The sequence below is a fragment of the Papilio machaon genome, chromosome 26 (assembly GCF_912999745.1).
Source record: "Papilio machaon chromosome 26, ilPapMach1.1, whole genome shotgun sequence".
In the NCBI taxonomy this organism is placed as follows: Eukaryota; Metazoa; Arthropoda; class Insecta; order Lepidoptera; family Papilionidae; genus Papilio; species Papilio machaon.
This window is the reverse complement of record NC_060011.1, coordinates 4,247,262-4,266,017: the sequence shown is the minus strand read 5'-3', so window position 1 is coordinate 4,266,017 and position 18,756 is coordinate 4,247,262. Positions and strand designations below refer to the sequence as shown.

Genomic DNA, 18,756 nt, shown 5'->3' with positions numbered 1-18,756 from the left:
AGTTTGTTTAAATTGATAGAAATATTGAAGTTTTTTTTAGCGAAAATCTTCAAAAAATCTTATTAAACTATTGTCCGTTTATAAATCTCGTAACGATAATTTCAATTAAGTTTAATTTATATTCCAAATTTAAATAAAGCATAGATATCTGGATAGTTTCGATTCGATGATTTCGTGCGATGAATAAAACATGAGGTATCTTTCGTTGGCCAGCGCGAGCCTAATTCGGCCATTCAGTTTATTGAAGTGCTTCGGATTCGCAATAGTCAGAGCCGTCGATAATATGGAGGCTTTTAAATTTTACGTAACCACTCTATTTTGTAATTTAGGACCGTATTGACGTTCATTTTTGGATGTAACCGATAAACTTAACGCTGGTGTCTCCTAAAACTGCTACGATAATAGTGGTGCAAATTAGAACAAAACAAACTGAAGACAGGCGTCAAGTGGAACGATTAGATCAGTAAAGATATTCTATAATTTTTATTTAAATATACTAATTTATTATAAATATAAAATACAAAACTACAAATCGAATAACAAGCATTTAACATAATATGATGTATTGTTACGATCATGTAAAAGCAAGAATTTAGTTCAACTAATAAAAGAAATAAGATCCCAGAACGATTTAGGAAGCTCATAAAGCACCCTTTTTGTATGGAGCTATAAAATTTGTTACAGGCTTACTCATAATCTCCCAAGTTAAAAGAGGTTTTATTCCAGGAAAAAGGTTTCGTAGTAATTCCAATTTCATGTAAATTTATAAATAAAAAGAACATAAATGTAAGTACAATTTTACGATGTTACTATTTCATTATTGTATTTTTTTTTTTATATTTATAATGTTTGAAAACTTTTGTCTGTTTGTTCCGGATAAACTCGAAAACTACTGAACTGTTTATAAAAATTCTTACATGATTGAAAGCTCTTATATTAATGAGTAACTTAATTGAATTTATAGGCTATTGGTTTATTTATTTACTGCAAAAGTTAATTTATTTTTTCTAATTAACATGTTTGAAAATTATGTGCTTTATAAATTTAACCATGCATTTAAATGCTGCACTGAATTAAACTTAACCAGGTACAATTTAAAGCTCAAATGCTTGAAATTAAAATAAAAAGAAGCTGAAATAAAGTCTGGCAGAATACGTTTCGTCGGGAAATTAGCTCTACAGTAAGCAGTACTCTTTAATTGCTTTTCGCAGTTATTTTTCTCAACAGTAAAATGATCTCACTTCTTTTCTCTACGCTGAAGTTGGCTGCCGAATTTTAAGCTTAGTTTGGTATGAGTATCGAATTTTGAATTATAAATGCTTGAAAGATAGCTCAAAGGATAACGCAGACTCGTCAACTCCTCACTCATCTGTCGCCGTGGCCATACTCGCTGTAACCTTGACGTCTCTCGCTTGCACTGGTGGACGGTGTGAGGTCCACGAGGGACGCCTTGTGGAACTTGCACCGACAGGACAACCGTTCTCTCGCGACACAGCGGGAAATCGGGTTGATGGCGAGTGGACACCCCGCTAAAGCCTCCATATATGCGCGCCATCCGCCAATGCAAGCGAGAATGACGATTTCATTTAACAAATACTCGTAAAAGGAACGTCTTGTTAACTCACAATTAAAGACAATTTTATCTTTTACAATTAACTGATGTTAATAGCTATATATGCAACATTTAATTTAACATAACCATTATGTAATACACATTGTAAAACAATTCGAGTGACCCAATGGCCCGTTCGAAACGCAAACACATTTCAGCAACATGAGACTCAGTAACCGGTTTATGTTGCGTACGTTAAATGCGTACTTTATTCTAAAACAAGAATTTTGTGTACTGAAAGTACGAAATAAAGATAGACATAAACTTACTAAGATCTCTCTCTCTCTGCCTAGCTCGTATCCCACATGGTGGTGGGGTCGGCTTTTCCAATCAGTTTCCTCCACCTCGCCCTGTCCTCGACATCTTCATCTGAGACTTGGCACTCACTCATGTCTTTTAGCACTACATCTTTCCACCTAGTTTTGGGTCTGCCTCTGGGTCTGCGGCCGGGAAGGGAAAGATGTAGTGCTAAATTACCGACGTAGTCCGGCGGCCTCCTCCTTATGTGACCATACCATCGCAGCCTACTCTCCTGCATCTTATCAGAAATATCGCGCACACCGAGGCTGCCTCGCACGAACTCGTTGCAGATCTTATCGAGCCTGGTTACGCCGCACATCCATCTCAACATCTTCATTTCAGCAACTTGAATGGTATGCACGTTATTTTGAGTTATGGCCCACGTTTCACTGCCGTACATGAGGACTGGTCTTATCATGGACGTAATGTGTACATAAACTTACTAAGATAATCTTCCTAATATTATAAATGCGAATGTTTAGATGTATGGATGGATGGATTTTTGTTTGTAGGTATCTCCTGAACGGCTCAACGGAACTTGATGAAATTTGGTACAGATGTAGATTTAGTTAGTAAGAACACATAGGCCATTAATTACGTTTTTCTTTAATGTCGTGCGAACAGAGTTGCGGACGACAGCTAGTAATTCATAAATAGATAGCACACGTAGTCTTCGTCGCAACGATTTATTTTTCAAGTGCCCTAAAACAGATCTTACAAACATGAAATTCTAAAAGAATGCATTCAGCACATTCGGAGCAGTCTTTTCGAGGAAAGTGCTACACACAAATGAATAGGCTGACGAAACGCATCGTACAAAAAATTATACATACAAGTGAAAAAACTTGAGAGGTGTCAAGGGACACCCGGATGGAACGAAGTTCCTTTCAATTAATTAGTGAAGGAACCAATGTTTATTCTATGAATAAAAAACTTAAGTCTTCACAAGAAGTACATTTTCTTTCTATGAATTTTCGTTATATATTGTCACGTCGTTGTCATGGTGAAGTAGCGCTCATTCGTCGTTAACATACTTACTATAGCAAAAAGTGTCGTGACAACTTTTCGTAAGAATTGTTTCCGTCTAGCCCCCTTTCACAACGCGCGATAAGGAACTTCGTTCCAATAACTTTAAACATTACTTTGTTGACATAGCATTGTTTTCATATATCTTGACAAAAGATGGCGCTGTACTAAGTTATGGCTTTTATACGTTCTTTTGTTTTAAGCCTTTTAAGGGTCTAAGTGTTGCTTAGTGCCGCTTTTTCAAGTGAGGGTTTTATAAAAGGCACTTCGCTAAGACATCTTAATATTGTGTTATACTTTGTGGATTTGTTTGTTGTCTGCTCCTTACTAAATGTATTTATACATATTTGTACTATTCAAATGCCGTGTTTACTTAACTGAATTTGATGAAACTTGTAACCTATAATTTGATAAGTTTTAAAAATAGGATCTCTATTTTTACTCCAATAGTAACTAATGTAGCCGTGTAGAGATAGGACGTGTGGCTATTTATAGATAAAATTATGCTTCACCAAAAGTTATGATGCTCAAATTATGTTCTAACTGAAACATGTTCTAATTTTTATACGGTCTATCATGTTTTTCGTATTCCTGAAATGGGTAGGAAATAAATTTCCTCCACTGTGTATTCAAGTGGGTCAGTACTGTAAGTGTGTTTGTAGCATTCAAAATAATGACGTAGTTAAATCTGAACAACATATTGTATCTCCGCCAAATTGTTTTGTCATGGGTTACTTAGTATTCCAGTTTCGTCGCAATCATCTTATTTTATTTGGCAGTTGAATAATTTTTCTTCAAAAACATTGAATATATATGTATGTGTACATATATGATTCATAAAACAATTACATTGTCTTTTATTTGCTTTAATCAATTGATTTATTTATTTATTACTAGCTTTTACCCGCGACTCCGTCCGCCCGGAATAAAAAATAGAAAACGTGGTAAAAATTATCCTATGTCCGTTTCCTGGTTCTAAGCTACCTGCCCACCAATTTTCAGTCAAATCGATTCAGCCATTCTTGAGTTATAAATAGTGTAACTAACACGACTTTCTTTTATATATATAGACTAGCTTTTACCCGCGACTCCGTTCGCACGGAATAAAAAATAGAAAACAGGGTTAAAATTATCCTATGTCCGTTTCCTGTTTTTCAGCTAACTAACACGACTTTCTTTTATATATATATAGATAGATAGATATCAATTAATACTTCTCGTAAAACACAATATGTGTACTTCTTACCGTTGGTTTCTGAGACTAAAATCTCTGTATAAATAATATTGTCATCAAAGACAAAACTGAGATAACAATAAGTTTTAAACGGGAATTTTGTGTTTTAGAAACCCGCTATTACAATTCTTACTAATATTATAAATGCGAAATTTTAGATAAATGGATATTTGTTATTACGTATATCCAGAACGGTGAAACGGATCTCTATGAAATTTTGGTATGAAAATAGAACACATAGGCTACTAAGATCCCTGAAACTAGTACACTTCCCCTTGGATACGTTTGATTAACATATTTACTCGATAACTCCACAACGGATCAACACAACTTACTGTAATTTAGCACAGATATAGTACATAGTCTCGAGTAACACATGAAAACTTTACAAACTTTTTTTTAATTCTGTGCAGACAAAAGTACGGGCAAAATCTAGTAATTAAAAAATATTTGTTTGGAAAAACATCCTTTCTTTGAGCTTATGTTAAATAAGCGTCTTATTAACATACGGTAAAAGACACTTGTCAAAAAGATTTTGCTTCAAAAGTAATTGCAAATATACACGGTAATAACAATAAACGAAGAAAAGGTTGTGTGAAACAAATTGTTATCAGTCCATTAACATTTTATGCTCGGAAATAAATTTAGTCGTATTCGAATACGCCGCAATGAACCTCGTCTCCATTCCTACATAAAACTGTCTACCCTCATCATGTTACGGACGATATCATTTTACGCATTCGTTTACATATTCTTTTACTTGTAAGTATTTGATATTTTTATTTATTAAACTTAATTATTTTTTAAATACACAATAATACTTTTAAAAGCTACCATTTTTTTTATTTTAATTTAATTATGAGCGGTTATTTAATTAATAATTGAATTATTTAAAAGATAGATTGTAAATGGAACCACCTTTAATCAGGCTCTTGTACTATAGTGGTAAAATAACCAGAAATTCCTTAATGTTTTTCATAATATCATTCGTAAGGACAGTTTGATAAATGGCTTTAAGTTATAGTAAAGATATAAAGAGAAATATATGACTTGATAGAAATGGCGTAACTTCTGAACCGGTATTGGAATTTAAAAATTTAGTTTTCGACAGCGATCGGTACATTTTTACCTTAGATATTTATTAATATATAAAAAAAAAATGGGACCCATCTGCAAGCACTTCCTATCGATTAAAATAATTTTTATCAAAATCGGACCACCAGGGACGGAGATTCGCAGTAACACACATAAAAAAAAATACAGTCGAATTGATAACCTCCTTCTTTTTGAAGTCGGCTAATAAAAGAACTAAGTACATGCACGTCTCTTATGTTGTAAAAATTTCTTGTTTCAATATGTATATCCGGGATAAACTTCGAAACACAACTTTCAACAGAGGTAGACGCCATCAACAACATCTATTGCACGAATGGGCCGGCTTGAACGGTGCAATACAACGACTACAAAGAAGACAGGTGTGAAGTGAAAGTTATTCCTTCTTTCCCATCCCACCCCTTTCTTATAAAGAAAAGGTGGGAAGAGGAAGTCAATTTTAGGACGCATAGGAAAGGATATATTCTCTTTCTGTTCGTCTATTCCTCCATCCAATCCGATAATAATAACAAAGTAACAGCCTCGAGCCTAGTTACTTTTAAACGAGGTTTAGGTTAAGCGCCATCTGCGCCCGACCACCTCAAGCCCGGTGAAGTTGTAAATGCCTCTTCAAGGCAAACAGTGAATACTCAGTCACAAAAAAAAAACTCTTCCTCCATCGATTAAAGGTAGGCAACGGATCTTCAATTGCGGATGACTTTTTCAATATATACCAGTCGCTAGGTTTACTTTCCAACGATAAAATGTAAAAATAAACTACTAAACCTAACTTGATTAATTTGGTTATTAAATGGAGTATCTATCTAAATAAATAGAGAATAATTTATCTCGATGATTAAATTAGAGGTAATAATATGTCAAAATCGGAACGCATATTGTAAGAACAAACATATTTTACTAAAGAAAAATAGGCACACTTTACTTTTAAAAGTTGAAGTGGTACTGAAATTTAACGAAGTTTTTTACAAGCACTTCTATAGATTTCAAAAGTAAAAAGTCAGTTTTTAAAAAGTTATTTTAAAAATGTTCACATCGTTACCATTTCAAGTTATAAAAGTTTACTTACATGTATTAAAATTTTACAAGGCCATGTCTAGGTTATATGACTTTCGTCGGTAACAGTAAGCATTCAGAAGTGTCCAAACTTTTATGAAAATGATGCTATAAAAGTGTAAAAGTTTAAGTATTTCTAAAATATGAAATTGCTAAAAACATTCCAAATGTTTTAAATGTTTTTTAAAGTTGGTAAACATTTTAGTTTCGACTTTCCGACGTTCTTACGGTGAAGGAAAACATAATGATCTCAGATATGTGCAACCTGCAAGAAATTCAATGATGTGTGAAGTCAACACGCACTGGGCCTGCGTTGGTTGACTGGGTTGACTATGTCCTAGTCACTCCTAACTAAAGGTTGAATCCGAGCCCCTCAGTGGGGACGTATAGTGTGAGATGATGATGAAATGAAACATTTTATAATTTTGTTGATTTTTTTTTTAAATTGTTGACTTTTCATAATTTAAAAATGTTACACATCTCAGACTTACCATGGGTTTCTGAGAGCACTATCTCCGTTGAAAACATATTGTTATCTCGTTTTGTACAGAGATTTTAGTCTCGGAAACCAACAGTAAGTCGTTTGATTTACAATGAGCTTTTGTATTTTAACAACAGATGGCGGTTGTTCTGGAAATTTAATTCTAAAAGAAACGTGGGTTTGAATGTAAGCTTCTTTTATATTTGATGTGATTTATTCACTTTTATATTTGGAATAAGAGGGTATATTAAATATTCTAAAACATGTGTACACAATATTTAAAAGTAAAATTTAAGATTAGACTTTTATTAACCTCCAAGTAATTATAAAAAAAATAATAATGTTGCGTAGTCAATTCTTTTAAAAACATGCATATAACCAATGTTACACACTATTTCCACTAAAACGTCACGTGTCTAGACTATTCCGATGATGTGCTTATTAAGCCCCCTACAGGGGGGTAAAGCCCCTCTCTATCCACATAACTATTCTTTCTCAATGACCGGCTGCAAATTTGCATTTCATCTAGTGTTGCGGATATCCGTTGATCACATTGGTCTTCCCGCTACTCATTTGCTCTCTTATAAAAAAATAACTAACAACGATGCATTTCTTGCAGGAACTAGCAGCATCAACACCAACACAACGTAACTGGCGAGGCATCCTCATCGCACTTCTGGTGATAGCTGCAGTGTTGGGACTGATTGTGTTCAGCATAGCCCTACTGACGCCAGCAGGGGACGGGGGCAGGGTGAAGGGGAGGCGGCCCACGCTGAACGATGTGCTCGCTGAACACTATAAGCCATTCAATGGTACTTGGCTTACTGGTAAGTGATAACTGACTAACTAGCTGTCTCAATAGTTCAGGTTTAAAATCTTACTAATATTATAAATGCGAAAGTTTAGATGGATGGATGGATATTTGCTTGAAGGTATCTCCGGATCGGTTCAACGGATTTTCATGAAATTTGGCACAGATGTAGAACATAGCCTGAAAAAAAAATAGGCTACTTGGTATTTTTTTTACATTCCGCGCGGACGGAATCGTGGTTGACAGCTATTAATATTATAAATGCGAAGGTTTAGATGGATGGATAGATATTTCATTGAATTTATCTCCCGAACGGCTGCATGGATTTCAATGAAATTTATCTCAGAGGTAGACCTTAGTCTGGAAGAACACATAGGCTACCTTTGATACCATTAATAATTACGGTTCTCGTGTAATACGTTTATCTTATATAAAGATCATTCCGACAAGCTTATGAAGATGTTTTTTTTTTTCTTTTCATATGAAAATACGCATTACATAAAAGAGAAACATTGTATTGCCAGTAATATTTCCGAATCATTTTATCCGTAAGAAAAACATTTGTGAGTAAAAACACACCCAAAATAAACAAACTAAACGGCTTCTGTTGTTTGTAACAATGTTTACACGGCTAATGGACAAATATTATCGTAGTTTAGGAATTCGGAAAATTTAGTTATCTTAATGTTGGAAAATAAAAGAAAATCTACAATATTTTGATAGTGATCAAAAATCACAACATAAACTCTTACTCAGAGTTGTTAAGTGATAACTTAGGGCACACCTTAGTTAAGATTTATTAATTAAACATCTTTACTGGCTGTCACATCAGTCAGCCTTAGTTTTCATTTATTAAATTTTACACTAAGGGACGGCTTAAAGAACTAATAAAGGACTCTGAGTACAGCATCATTACTTTCAAGACATTCAAAATTTTAAATCGATTTCTTGACAATCTATTTTCCAGATATTCATCGATAAATATTTTTGTACTTTATTTTCATTTTGCGTTTAGAAAAAGCCATTAATTTGAAAGGATTTACTAAGTTAAATGAAAAAAGTTTTTCGTTTGAGATACAAGCATTGTTCGTTTTATATCTAAGAATACCCCTTGATATAAATAACCATTTATTCTTCAGAAACTTTCTAATATAAATTTATTAAAGTTTATGTAACTTTAATTTTATTACTGTCTACATTTCAGCCTTGCTGGGTATTTCGACTGTATTAAAACTTGTATGAAAACATATAGTCAAGAAAACACAAATATTACGACAGTGGATGTTTACGTTATAATTACAATTGAAACGTGGCAGTAATTTTTCTCAACTTTTAATAGATTATATTATTTTATTGTTACATTTATATTGGTTCTACTATGACAATTTCTTCTTTTTTCTTTTTTATACGGTTAAAAACGAGTAAGCGGCCATAAGTATTCGCTAAATAAGCGAAGTGACTAAAACTAGTAATTTAAATTCAGATATGATGGCTTATAGAGATGTTTGGAGGTGTAGTACATACTGTGCCGACCCTAAATAGGGATAAAGGCAGGTTGATGATAAAATAAGCGAAGTGACTGCTGCCCATAGACATCCGTATTTGCATATGTTGTACCTTTAATTAACTAAGGGAGGGTTTTCCTTGTACGAAAAGGGTGGAAAGGGGAAAAGAACTAAAATAAGACCTCCGCACATACTCTTCAGACGAAATGCATAATTACGAATTTGCCGCCCTTAATAAACCAATTTTTTCCAACAGATTCAAAATAAAGAATTTATATTTTTTTCTATTAATCTTCGCAAATGCTCGAGTCTCGATTCTAATTTAAAATTCAATTTCAACTTTTAATCCGTTTTATTGTATTTCAAAAACATGCATATGGCACGTACATCTTTTTAAACTACACGCAATGGAATATTTTTTTATAAGATAACTAGCTTTTTCCCGCGACTCCGTCCGCGCGGAATAAAAAATAAATAAATAGAAAACGGGGTAAAAATTATCCTATGTCCGTTTCCTGGTTCTAAGCTACCTGCCCACCAATTTTCAGTCAAATCGATTCAGCCGTTCTTGAGTTATAAATGGCGTAACTAACACGACTTTCTTTTATATATATAGATATATAGATGAGGTAAATGAACAGCGGGAACATCTATGTCCTCAACGATTCCCAAGGACCACAATACTAGAGGTACCAAATTTGCGTTGCCGGCCTTTAAACTGAAATTAACTTTAAATACGGTAGAATTTTGAAGGAATAAACTGTAAAATTATTTTACAATATCTAACGCTTAATATGTTTGTTAGAAGAAAAATTATAAGAAAACTTAACATTAAAAAATTAACCAGGACTAGCCATGAAATAAATGTACTATGAATTTCAACTGTCTTTCTTTCTTTGTTCTTTTCGAAAAGTATGAGGGATGACTATATTTTTAACACTAAAAATTCAACGTAATATAGTCTATGAAAATCCCTCTTTAGTGGTCAAACGTGGTATTTCGTGGAAAAGAAATCCAATTCCAGTTCCGAGCTCGTCCGAGCCGCAGCATATTGTCTAATTTTCCAAGCCAGCGGACTCCAGTCTGTCCGTTCAAGGCTTTTTAATAAATCTATTTTTTTTCCTCCGTACATAATGTTCACATTATTTATGTATACTTTGATGCTTTTCTTTTTACATCATATTACGGTCTAGGAAAATATTTTTCGTGTAGAAATATCTAGAGAGCTTTTTGTTTATAACCGTAGTTTGCTATAAGCGAAACACCTATAATAAACATAGTTATATGTATATTATAACATATGTATATATACCACGACCACAGAGAAGACAGGCGTCAAGTAGAAGTAATTCCGTGTACATTCTGATGAGTGTGGTGCCGGAGGCCTAATTTTAGTCCTCTTTCCCTTCCCACCCTTTTCTTATAAGGAAAGGACGGGAAGGGGAGGTGGATTTGATGGAGGAGGAGATGCATAGGAAGGTTAAATATTCTATTTTTGTGCGTCTCCTTCTTCGTCGTAGGCAACGCATCGGCATTTGCGGATGTCTATGGGCGGCGGTCGGTTCGCCATTTTGGCGAATTCATGTGGCCGCTTGCTCGTTTGCCACCTTGTAAAATAAAAAAAAATATATTTTGTACATGCTTGCTCTTAGCATAGCGCTTAACTATTATCCGAAATGTACACCATAGCTTAGGAAATGAACTTCATACGACTCTTGAAGGTCAACCATAATCTACATTATACTACCAGTTGGCAATTATTTCCAATCCCTTGTTATCCGCACAAGGAATGACTACTCAAATTTCTTTGTTTCCTTTTTACAATTAGAAACTATTGATGTAGAGAAACGATTTCTTTGTGGCGTTCAAACTAATGTTAACAAAATAATTTTAAACTTAATTTAAAAAATCACTTAATCGAAGTAGATGGCTATTGTTTAATATAGTATATAAGACATATTCAACATTATATATTAGTTTTATCTAACAGCATTTTTGCTTTATATAGAATACCACGTTTCAAAGAATGCGTTTTGCGAAAAGCCTAATCTCGTAAGATGTTGCTTTGAGAATATTTTACTAAGTTGTTGTCATTTATTAAACATCCCTAATAATAAATTATTCTACGTAAATATATTTGTGCCTGTTAGCCTAACTTAAGTCACCCTTACCCTTCCCGCCCTTTTCTCATAAGGCCAAAGCCATTTAAAAACTATTCATTAATTAGCGATGACGTTAAGCATTCATTTAATAACAATGTAACTCTTCCTATTCGTATACCCTTGGGAAACAAAAGGTTCGTTTGAAACAAAAACAATTCAGAAATCATGAGCAGTATTTAATTTAATTAATTAATTATTTAAGTCTTCATTCAATTGTTTTTCATAAATATGTCAGAAACTATGTCAAATGCTATAATTGACTGTTATTGTTAATTAGACATTTATTAGATGACTGGCTGTCGCCCACGACTCCGTCCGCGCTGAAATAAAAAAACGTAATTATTAGCCTATGTGTTCTTCCAGACAATGTTCCACATCTTTGCCAAGTTTCAGCGTAATACCTTCAAATAAACATCCATCCATCCATCTTAACATTCGCATTAATAATATTAGTAAGATATGAATAAAAAGGTAAACTTAGTGCATCGACTCCACATTAAGTGCAAAGAGGAATGATGATAAATTACGTCTTTGTTACTATTGAATTCATAAAATTTAATTTTGTACTACATTCGAAACGATGGTACATGTTCTTTCCATATTTTTTCCACTTTAAATAAACGTGGAGCATTTGCAAACTCCTACAAAAACAACGCATATTTCTTCGACCGTGCCCGAAACCTTTGCCAATATTTTTCATCGTTCAAAGAATTCCCATTACGACGAAAAAAAGGAAAAACCCTCGTGCGCCTGTGATGACGAAATAGCAAAACAAAAGGCGCGATATAATTCATAACTTTGTCCGAACAAATTGCCTGAGAAATATTTGATTTATTTCACCAAATCAATTGCCTACGTTTTATTTATTTTTAATGAAAATTACTTAAGAGATCGAAATGTCCATCGATACATTTTAATTAAAAATAAAAATCAAAGTTTTATTTATATTATAAAGTGGCAAACGAGCAAGCGGCCATATGAATTCGCCGAAATGGCGAAGCGACCGCTGCCTATAGACATTCGCAATTGCAAATGCGTTGCCTACCCTCAATCGACGAAGGAGAAGACGCACAAAAACAGAATATGTAACCATCCTATGCATCTCCTCCTCCATCAAATTCACCTCCCCTTCCCATCCTTTCCTTATAAGAAAAGGTTGGGAATGGGAAAGAGGACTAATATAGGCCTCCGGCACCACACTTATTAGACCGTACGCGGACTTGCTTCCACTTCACGCCTGTCTTCTGTGTGGTCGTGGTATTTCACCGGTCGATTCATGCACTCAACAAATATTGTTGCTGTGGGATCTACTACTACTGTTAAAACAATATTTGTTTTATTTTTTTACTCATTCGTTTACTTAAATACTAAAACGGATCCATTTAATTAAATAAACAAAGCAGATGAAATTTGGCTTCTCTCCAATCCATGCGCTTTTAGAATGCATCTCCAGTTGGTAAAGTTTCAGAAAAAGTTATTTTCTTTAATAAATTCATAACTATAATAAATCTAGTATATACGCTTTTATTTAGAACTTTTATAGTTTGTTGTTTTCACATACTATGTTCTACATCTGTGTCAAATTTGTTCAAAATCCGTTGAACATTTCCGGAGATACCTTCAAACAAACATCCATCGCTCTATCTAAACATTCGCATTTATAATATTAGAAAGATTATTTAACCCATTAGTAAGTGTAGCTTGGAATACGACTACAAATATTCACTATATTTAATTAAAGAATGTTAAGATGAACGTTAATAATCAGACAAAAAGCACTCAAACTAAATCATTCTTGTAAATTACTAAAAGAAAAACTCAAGATTTCTCAAATATTAACATACATGAAATTTATTAAATTTATACCCTAACAGTATGCCATAAGGTGTATTTTTCAATAAAGCAGTAGTAACTCATACTGGTCTCTAAAGCATACCTTAATTATTGAGTTAATTAAGCTTAGTGGAGAGTTTGCTTCCAATTTATGCATACAATAGTTTAATATGGCTTTCATTTTATTCTGCATAATACGAGCGTTCTTTGTATTATTTTTAAAAATAAAATATCACTATAGAATTTATCTTTTGATTAATTATATTAAAAGTAATCACTTCGAAGAACAAGCACTCTTTGATATTACGAAATGTTACTAAGAGTGTTTTATGAAAGGAAGAGGAATAATTATTTCGTTTATATCACGGATCCCCAAACTATTTTGGACAAGTGACCCCCTTTTCCAAAATGAACTGTTACCTCAGACCCCCCATGGCCAAATTACCTACTTTTAAGATAAATTATTATTATTATTTTTCATTCTGACTTAGGTCAATAGAAGAAGACAGAGTGAGAATTAGCAATGCTTTAAGTTTAATATCGACCCCAGGAGGTCGACCCCTTTGGGAATCATTGGTTTAGAGGAATATTTACCAACCTTACCGTAGCCAGCACTCACTTTCGCAACGCGAATTGCCTTTAACTTTGTGTAAAAAAATACAACATTGTAAAATTATTACGTAACTGTCGCCTGCGACTCTGTCCGCGTCGGTATTAAAATATCTTTACACAAAGCCTATGTGTTCTTTCAGACTATGTTCTACACAGATGTCAAATTTCATCAAGATCCGTTAAGTCATTCCTTCAAACAAACATCCATCTTAACATTCACATTTATAATATAAGTAAAATTTCCTCGTTAAGCGAATTGTTCCAAGATTTTTCTCCCACATCTGATACTTAAAAGTACATGTATACTAAAGTTACATAACATTAGTATATAAACGAAGAAAGTTGATTCATAAAAAACAACGAAAACAACAGCCTTCTTTACAGAAGAAGGTTACATTAATCTGTTACAAACTTAACTACATCTGGCTTCAGTTTCAGTATAAATTATTCAACTTTATCCGTATTTTGAAAGTAGATTTATCTTCAATTAATTAGCGTTTTCGTTTAATTTCGAATATTATTACACACTAGCAATAGCAGAAAAAAGAAGCCTTTAATATGCCCATATGCATCGGCTACCTTCCAGTACAAGTCCCGTCAAGATCATTCCAGGCATTTCGGAGATTACCTCAAACAAATGCAGATTCGCGGAAGTACAAACAGAAAAACAATTTTAAAAAATATCACAATAAACAACGCAATTACATCATTTTTCAAAAAATATACATTTATTTCAATATTACATACAGACACACAATTTTATTAATTATATAGATCAGACCTAAATTCGATGACGTCACGTATACAGTTCACAAAACATTCACAAGTTCACACATTGTTTAATATTATAATTATACTCTTTATTATAACGTAACTTTGTCGCTTACTGTGCACGGCAGGGCACAGACAATGAAAACAGCTCCGTGTTTTCTACGTGAATCATATGTTTTTGAAGACACATTTTAAATATCATTTTTCACAAATAATAAATGCATAACTGATATCTAACTTAAAACTTAGCTTGTTTTTTGTTTTTCGCTAAAGAAACTCACAAGTGAGCGCCTACCTTAAAATTCACATACGTGATTTCCTTGTAAATGTCTACAAATCAGTAATGGTCACTTAACCTGCTAGCTTTTTCCAATTTTATATAACACTAGCTTTTACCCGCGACTCCGTCCTCGCGCAGTTAAAAAAAACTTAATAGGGGTATGAAAAATAGATGTTGGCCGATTCTCAGACCTACTGAATATGCTCACAAAATTTCATGAGAATCGGTCAAGCCGTTTCGGAGGAGTACGGGAACGAAAACTGTGACACGAGAATTTTATATATTAGATAATCATCAATATCTTTAGCCTTTTAGCCTTTTCCTCTTCCATAATTATCAGCCGTCATATCTGAATTCACTCTCTTCTTACAAATAACTTCTAACAATGTCATGTACTGAATCGTTTGTGACACATGATAACATTAAGTAACTATAGTTAAATCAATTTAATAGCTCACATTTGACACTTCATCAAAATCCAACAACATTGTAACGGCGGGCATAAAATACAATTTTTTTCTCTTAGTTACAACTGTACAATTGATTAAAATTTTTGAAATTTCGATTAATTATTTACGTACATCGATTTTTTTATAACTGAATTCTTTTCACATATGTTTGAAGGTTTCTATCGATTCACTCATTATAATCGATGTTTTTAAACATCCTTATGAAGCTAAAACTGATGCCATTGAGACAAACTTGTCTATTAAATTGGCTCAATTAAAAGTATGGTAACGTGACATTTAGTAATAAAGCTACGTAAACATATTCAAGCATTTCATATTCACATTAACCAGTGTACGTCGAAATTTTTGAAAGCTTTTGCCATTTTAATTTAGTCACCATTGTTAGCTATACAATATGGGCACAGAATGTAATCTTCGTGTACCCAACATTCTTAAAAATAAATTTTGTTGTTATTTTTGTAAGAAATGTATTAACTTAAAATACAGGCGTACGTCTTATTCATCCATCTACTACTAATCTTGACTTAAATAGGACTAAAATCCGACTATCTATAAAGTTTTCTATATCAGTTAGTTTTTAATATTAGTTAGATTACTTTAATAAAAAAATCACAAAAATTCCCATAACCATCATCAGACTGCCCTTTTCCTTACTGTAGTGTCGGCGCAGTATGTTCTACTCTTCCATACAATCCTTATTCCGAAGATACAGATTCAGTTTGCCGACTTTCCTTACCTGCATTATTCTGTCGACTAGAAGCTCTTCATCTCGGAAACCTGCTGCGTATATGGATATGAACCGGCACGACATCTCCACTTACATTGTGCATATGTCCGGTATCGGCACCGACTAGTTTCGAGCCCATCGGCGTCCGCGAAATAATACCAGACCCACTCACCCTAATGAAGGGCCCCCGATGGGCTCGAAACTAGTCGGTGTCGACACCGGACATATGTACGTGAGTGGCTTAGCCGTTCCTATATAAGTTAATGATAATGTCTCACGAAAGTTTGAATGAATACACTACCTTTCAAACAATTCATCTGTACATCTATACCGGAAAGATTTTGACAGGAGTTTGACGGGAAGGTTGCTGATGCGGGTCTATAATATTATTATAACCTTCTATTTTAATTTTCCACTAATGAAATCGCGAGCAACCGCTAGTTATATGTATAAAGTAGGTATAAACACAATGATGTGAATAGAAGCAATCACGTCACAGTCCATTAAGATAGGACCGATACGAAAGATCGCTTTCGGGAATAGTTCGTGCAGATGTGGGTCAGAAACGACGCTTTTGTTAAATCCAGTATACATGGCAGTAAAGTTGATTATATTTTCCGAACGTCTCTAAACTTTGAAAGAAACCAATTGAATTTTTGCTACAATTTAATCACAATAAACATGTACAAATAATGATTTTAATATTTATTTATTGTAAAGAGACACATTTTTATACATCAAATTTAGTTTGTAAATAAAATTACAAATTTACAGATTTTTTTGCACACTTATGTTGTTAGCATTCAATGATCAACTGGAAGCTTTTGCTAGCACAATATTTTTTTCTGTTTTTTTGGAATATTTTTTTGTAAACTGAAACTGAAATAGAAAAACGTGTATTTCTATAAATTATTTTTAAACAAAATTTTCTCTGAATATTTTTTTATAAGAAGACAGTGATGTTAGTTTAATTTGGTAGTTTTACACAAAAAATAGATGTTTAAATGAAGAGGAAAAGAAACAACGAATAGACCTTCCAAATATTCGAGATTTGTTAATGACGTCACGTTGGCACACGTGTTATAAATAACGTAGGGATCGGGTTAAGTACAGACCCATTACGGGAATTACCCTCAACTTGATAGATGGGAACATTTAACGCTTTACTGCGGACCACTTGTGATGGTTTATATAAGCTAGATATAGGATTAGAGACATTGTTAAAGCTAAGGTATTATATGGATTGTAACAGCTACACAGTTTTTAATAGCTACAGTATGGATAGATACCAAAGTAGAGAAAGACCTAAGAAAGGATGGATGAATTGTGTGAAAGGGGATGCGTAAGAAGGGAGTGATTCAGGTATGACGGATGATAGAGATATATGGAAGTGTTTGATTTTTTATATTATAAGGTGGCAAACGAGTAAGCGGTTATTTCAGTTCGCCAAAATAGCGAAGGGACCACTGCATATAGAAATCCGCATTTGCTGAAGCGTTGCTTACCTTTAATAACAGAGGTGGGAACGCACAGACCTATCTGTTGTTTGCACCTTGAAGGCCGGGACCTATCTGTTTTGTGGCTGCGTGTAAATAGCGATGACCATCCGCGAGTCTACGCGTGCCTCTATAGGTCCCATGGCGGAAATACCGATACAGACCAACTCATGGAGCTAGTCCAAATGGGCACAGATTCCGTGTTAGAGCAGATCCCTTCTGCTGAAGTCGTGGTTCTTGGCGATTTTAATGGCCACCATGCCGAAAGGCTCGGCTCACGTACCACGGATTACGCGGGGAGATCTGTTCATGACTTTGCCTTAGCATATGATTTGACACAGCTGGTTACCTCGCCTACGCGAATCCCAGATGTTGTTGATCATTTACCTTCCCTGTTGGACCTTCTGCTGACCACTCATCCGGACAGCTATCTGGTTTCCGTCGACGCCCCTTTAGGGTCGTCAGACCACTGTCTGATCCGGACAACAGTGCCAGTCGCAAGACGCTTACGGTCACAACCGACTGGTCTTCGTCGAGTCTGGCACTACAGGTCAGCGGATTGGGATGGGATGCGGACCTTCTTTGCATCCTACCCATGGGGGCAGGTTTGCTTCAAGCTGGACGATCCCGACGCCGTTGCCGACTCTGTTGCAGACGTGGTGCTTCAGGGGATGGAACTTTTTGTCCCATCAACTGTAGTGCCCACCGGTGGTAGATCTCGGCCCTGGTTCGGTCGTTCTTGCAAGTTAGCTTTACGCTACAAGCGGGAATGTTACCGTGCCTGGGCCAAAGCGTCGGCAACGGGGGACCATAGATCCAGCGGGCTTAGAATGAAGTACAACTCTGCCTCCAGGTCCTACAAAAGTGTAATTGCAAAGGCAAAGTCTGAACACGTGGCCAGCATTGGTGAGAAGCTAGTGCGCCTTCCATCCGGAACTCGCGCATTTTGGTCTCTCGCCAAAGCTGTCCAAGGAAATTTCTGTCGCCCATCACTACCATCTTTGCGCAGGGAGGACGACTCATTGGCCCATACTGCAAAAGAGAAAGCCGATCTTCTGGTATCCCTCTTTGCATCAAACTCGACACTGGATGATAAAGGTAACTCGCCGCCGAAAATCCCGCGCGTTGAGACCTCTATGTCGGATATCCAGTTCATCCAGAGATCAGTGCGTAAAGCGCTGCTATCTCTGGATGTCAACAAGTCGAGTGGGCCTGACGGTATTCCTCCTGTTGTGCTAAGGACATGTGCTCCTGAGTTGGCACCGGTCTT

At 34.8% G+C, this 18,756-nt stretch overlaps 2 protein-coding genes across 3 annotated transcripts in view; one reads left to right on the top strand and one right to left on the bottom strand.

The window, feature by feature from the left end:
- Positions 1-18,756, top strand: part of LOC106708188 (inactive dipeptidyl peptidase 10) — a 150,173-nt gene that overhangs the window by 102,133 nt on the left and 29,284 nt on the right. For both annotated transcript variants that reach the window (XM_045684523.1, XM_045684522.1), the window contains exon 2: positions 7,439-7,646. In XM_045684523.1, the coding sequence (XP_045540479.1) occupies positions 7,439-7,646 (208 nt within the window). The remainder of the gene's footprint in view (positions 1-7,438; positions 7,647-18,756) is intronic.
- LOC123722513 lies at positions 1,895-2,312 on the bottom strand. The gene has a single exon (XM_045684524.1). It carries the CDS (start codon positions 2,310-2,312, stop codon positions 1,902-1,904), a length of 411 nt encoding a protein of 136 aa, XP_045540480.1. The 3' UTR covers positions 1,895-1,901.